Source organism: Chondrus crispus, genomic scaffold (genome assembly GCF_000350225.1).
Source record: "Chondrus crispus Stackhouse genomic scaffold, scaffold_34, whole genome shotgun sequence".
In the NCBI taxonomy this organism is placed as follows: domain Eukaryota; phylum Rhodophyta; class Florideophyceae; order Gigartinales; family Gigartinaceae; genus Chondrus; species Chondrus crispus.
In genome coordinates, this window is record NW_005179250.1 from 395,181 (window position 1) to 399,995 (window position 4,815).

At 58.6% G+C, this 4,815-nt stretch overlaps 3 protein-coding genes; 2 read left to right on the forward strand and 1 right to left on the reverse strand.

Moving 5' to 3' along the window:
• Nucleotides 1-380: 380 nt before the first annotated feature.
• On the reverse strand, nt 381-488 carry CHC_T00006058001 (hypothetical protein). The gene has a single exon (XM_005717988.1). The coding sequence runs from the start codon at nt 486-488 to the stop codon at nt 381-383; it is 108 nt and encodes a 35-aa protein (XP_005718045.1).
• A 51-nt stretch (nt 489-539) lies between these two features.
• Nucleotides 540-1,945, forward strand: CHC_T00006059001 (hypothetical protein). XM_005717989.1 is given in 2 exon segments: nt 540-1,643; nt 1,644-1,945. The coding sequence occupies 1 exon segment, from the start codon at nt 540-542 to the stop codon at nt 1,641-1,643; it is 1,104 nt and encodes a 367-aa protein (XP_005718046.1). The 3' UTR covers nt 1,644-1,945.
• A 1,670-nt stretch (nt 1,946-3,615) lies between these two features.
• CHC_T00006060001 (hypothetical protein) lies at nt 3,616-4,332 on the forward strand. XM_005717990.1 is given in 2 exon segments: nt 3,616-4,260; nt 4,261-4,332. The coding sequence occupies 1 exon segment, from the start codon at nt 3,616-3,618 to the stop codon at nt 4,258-4,260; it is 645 nt and encodes a 214-aa protein (XP_005718047.1). The 3' UTR covers nt 4,261-4,332.
• Nucleotides 4,333-4,815: the final 483 nt, after the last annotated feature.

Consider the following 4,815-nt stretch of genomic DNA (forward strand, 5'->3'; position numbering starts at 1 on the left):
CCCTTCCCCCCCCCTCCAGCCCGCCCTAATTCACATCCACTTGCCTCCTACCCTGCTTCTCCAATTCATCATTTCACTCTAGTCCTTCCCGAAACAAAATCCCAGTGCTGACACATTTCTATCTTCTCCCCGCTCTCTTCATTTCCCTCCCCTTCGTGTTACCCCCACACCCATTCTCTCCTCCGTCGTCGCCTCGACCCCTTCGTCAGAGTAATGCCATCCTTCAAACCTTCCGCCCCACATCTAGCATCCTCCGTGCCCACTTGATTACCCACACCTTCAACCCCCACGGTCGAAAGAAAACGCGCTATTTGCACCATTCTTTCTCCTCGGGCCAGTCCCCTGGCACCATCAACAACAACAAAACCGCGACCCATCGTTCATGTCACTAAGCCCGCCCCTCCCTCCCATCTCTGTTTCCCCAACCGCGTTATATGGACAGAAATCGCCGCCCCACTCCCCGCTATGCTCCCGGCAACCAACCGCATCACATCCCTTCACCACCAGTCACTACCCCGCTGCATCCTCTGCATCCCCCAATGCAGGCCTCACCCGTGAGACAAGATCATCCCCATCACATCCCTCCAGTCATCCCTCACCCTCACCACCATCTTCGCACTAATCATCCCGCTCCGGACCACCCGCTCCCATCTCCGTATCACCCCTCCCACCCCTTCCGAACCCCTTCATCTGAACCAGACGCCCCACGTCACCAACCTCACGCTTACACTTACCCTCCCTCCTCATTCTCCGCAGAAATCGCATCGCAACCACCGCAACTCGCAGTCGCCGACGGCGGCATCGCAAAACCCAAGAAACTGCATAGAGAGGTCGAACAGAAGCGTCGAATGCGCATGACCCAACAGATCGCCCAGCTTCGTCAATGGGTCTCAAACCCAAACGGTGGCAGAACTGACAAGGTCTCCGTCCTGCAAGATACCGTCGCGTATGTCAAAGACGCAGCCACCAAGATTCAAGACCTGCAAACAGCACTGCATCATTCCAAAGCAGAATGCGATCATCTACGCTCACTTTTGAACAACTCCAGCTCACTAGTACCAATGTCAAAAACTCCCTCGCGCCTCGGTACATCCCAAAGCGATGTCGCGTCCGTTCCCCACCCTAGTGTTGACGCATCACGTCACCCACCCGGCTCTTTGCTTCAAAATGTAGTTGGTCAAGCCCCGGTTCAAACGGCAGTCCCCACTCCCTTTTCATCAAGTCGTCTCCCTCTCGCTCCGAACTCCTCCCACTCCCAACCACCAACTCAAAGACCGGCGGCAGGGCATTCCAATTTTGCCGGCGTCGACTCAGGTCCCCCAGTGTCCATGAGGCAGAAGGGACATCCCAATAGGCGAAACTCTCAGGAAGGCCCAAACCCTGACGGCTTCCCAGACAGTGCAGGGAACATCGCGTTGCAAAGCCTTCCGCTTCCGCGACTACAAAACCAGCGGGGGATGTACGCGGATCATCGGTACGGAACGATGCATGCGGCGAGCACGGCGATGGCTGCTCCTACGCACAGTAGCCCACCACGACGAGACGAAAGGGGGATGCAAAGGTTGTATGAGCAAAGGCGACTTCCGTTACCAGATGCAAAGCATGAGAAAGGTACAAGTGAGAAGCACAGACCTGAAAGGTAAGGGGTTACGGGATTGAGTGAGGGATCGGGACATATGTGAGCGACAGGAGCCAGGCATTCCGCAACCTGCACTGGTGTCGAAGATTTGTTACCCTAGTTGTAGGTTTGGCGCAAAAGCTGTTCAAGGTAGTGTTGAGCGGGGACGAAGATAGATGGGCAGAAGGGTGGTTCGGTATATTTTGTGTTTAAGCAGCAGTGAGACATGTATCATTAGATGTATCATTAGGGCGAAGTGTCTTTGACACCTGACAACACAAACGCACAAAAAACAGAGGGAACGAGGCTACGCGTTGTATTGTTCCATGGCATTTTTTCCGGCTTCTTTAAACTATGTTCTAGAGAGTGTTAAGACTGGTGCGATGTGACGAAGACAGTTGGCGAGGCTGGACGTTTTTGATAAACACACTGGTGGTTATTTGGGTCAAGTGGAGCTTTCGTGACAGTAATGAGAGGGGCGAGGTACGGGACAAGGAGAAGTGAGGGGACAGAGTGCTTAGCTTAGCCCTTCTGCAGAAAAGTTTGCAGTGCATTAGTGCGCTGTGCAGTGTAGGCGAAGCGACATTCGAAATGACGGAATGGTATTCGAGAGGCAAGGAGGGGAATTCCTTGTACAGTACATGCACAAACAGCCTCACTCCCGCGGGCATCGACTGCCGGGACAACGGCCCAGGCGGGAATTTCCGCCATTGCGAAACTGTCTGCCGGAGGCGGACGCGTCCGCGGACGTGCAGCCTTGCACGCGCGCTGCCCTCCGTGCCCGCTGAGCGCGGGGCGTTGCAGGCGGGCGGCACGTCACGCAGCACACGCTCGCGGCGGTCGTGCGGGCGGCATGCGCTGTGTGGCGGGGGGCGCAGCGATCCGCCCCTGCGGCGGGGGGCTGGCTGGTAGGGCTGGCTGGATAGGGGGGGCTGGTAGGGGGGGCTGGGGGCTGGGTGTGTTGCCTGCCCGCTGCGGGAGTCCCGCCATGCGGCGGCCCGCGCGCGGAAAAAAAAAAAAAAGCGCCAATTGCGCCGGACACTGCCGGGCAGCGCGCGGCGCGCCATTGGCTGTTTACATCTCGCGAATACTCACATCGGGTCTGGCGCGAGCACTCTGCCGCGGGTGCGCGCCCGTGCGCTTGGCACGTGTGCACGAGCCCCGCCGGAGTCCGGCGCGGCAGCTGAGCACGCGCGCACGGCGGTCGGCGCGCATGCCCGCCGCCCCCGCCAGAGGCGGCGGCGGCGGCGGCGGCGGCGGCCCCGCGTTCGCTGGCCGCCGGAGCAACGAAGGGTGAAGCTACGTATGGCTTGGGCATGGCTGCGGCGCCTGCTTCTGCCGACTGGGGTGCAGAATTGTGGTTTGCAAAATCGGTCCGTGGAAAGCTTGACTTGAAGAATTGGCTGTCGACAGCCAATTCTTCAAGTGTGCCCCTTTGTCACAGAGGGGCACACAGAGAAGCACACGTATTACAACGGGTCAGATGCGAGACAGGCCCTGGCCGATGTGGACAGAACAGCAAATCACGTCTGCGCACATGTATGGCAACGGTTGGGTGAATGCCGAAACCGCACCGAACCGCGGTGCTGCCATTGGCGCACGTTAATAGGCGGGAACGGTCGGGTCCAATAGCTTTCGCAAGTTACGGTATTTCAACCTTTTTCTTTTTTTATTCACTTTTCACAGCGCATCACATGACGAATCGCCGCCGGGCGCGCTCAAACACCTTCGCCTGCTGGAATGGAAGAAATCACTCATTTTACAGATCTTGTCCACACCCCCGCTCGACACCAACCTATCCAGCTCGGCCGTATTTCCGTCTTCGCCATTCACTTTGTCAATACCCATCTTCCCCGCGGTAGTACAAGCTTTCCACGTCATTACACTTCAACTATTGCTTCGGCACCAACTTCCGCCAGCGCTTGATCTTTGCCTGCAGCCTCCCCCTCCTCCCCTTCCTCGATTATTGTCTTGTTTTTTTGGGCTTCTGACTCGCGATGAGTGATCCCGTAGCCACGCCGGCCGCGCCGGCGGCACCGACCAAGGACGCGGAAGCGATCGTGAAGGACGAGGACTGCTCGAAGGAGTACGAGCCAGTGGTGCGTCTGGCGGAGGTGGAGACGAAGACGGGCGAGGAGGACGAGGAGGTGGTGTTCAAGATGCGATCCAAGCTGTTCCGCTTCAACAAGGAGCAGAAAGAGTGGAAGGAGCGCGGCACGGGCGACGTGCGCATCCTCAAGCACAAGGAAAACCGCAAGATCCGGCTGCTCATGCGCCGCGAGAAGACGCTCAAGATCTGCCTCAATCACTACATCAACCCCTCGGTCGAGCTCAGGGAGAACGTGGGCTCGGATCGCTCGTGGGTATGGCATGGCGTTGACTACGCGGACGGCGAGCGTGACGAGGCTACCCTCGCGATCCGCTTTAGGGATTCGACGAATGCTACCGCGTTCAAAGAGGCGTATGACAGCGCGAGAGACTACCTCAGGAAGCTGCTGGACGGAAAGGACCCAGACGCGGCGGCTGGCGAGGAGGTCAAGGCGGAGGAAGCCAAGGGCAAGGAGTCGCCAGAAGAGGTGGCCAAGGTGGATGCGCCAAACGCAGAAGAGGCCAAGGAGGATACTAAGGAAGCCGCGTCGTAGGGTGTAGATGAAAACTCGGCACAACCAGCTAACAGTACAATAAAGGCTCGCGGCTACTTTTCGGACATCGAACAGAGTGGTATCCACGGCTCTACGAACGTGAAGACGGTTTGTGTGTTGAGGCGACGGTTGTCAATTAACTGCCCCGCGCATACGGGATCGAGGTCTGCAACCAGGGCTTGCATGCCGTCGCCGAGACGACCGGCATCCGCGAGACTGAGAGACTGCGGAAACTTGCGAGACGTAGGGACAACGAGCGGAATGGAAACTTGTCGTGGGCGTCGCCGCGCCACGCAAGGGATGAGGAGACAGCTGGAAAGTGAAACGCACGCACGTATTTTGGAATGGGTCGCAGAGCGTGCGGTGGCGCGTGGTCGTAGACGGCGACTGGCGCTCTGATGTACGAACGTAGCGGCGTGCGATCCCTAGCATACGCGCCGGCCGCCGGCCGCCCGCGGCACGACGCGCGCTACAAGCAAAATAGCGCTATCCCCCGCGGCGCGGGCGCGTGGCCGGCGAGATATCCAAGATCGTCGCGCGGCAACGTGCCCGCGC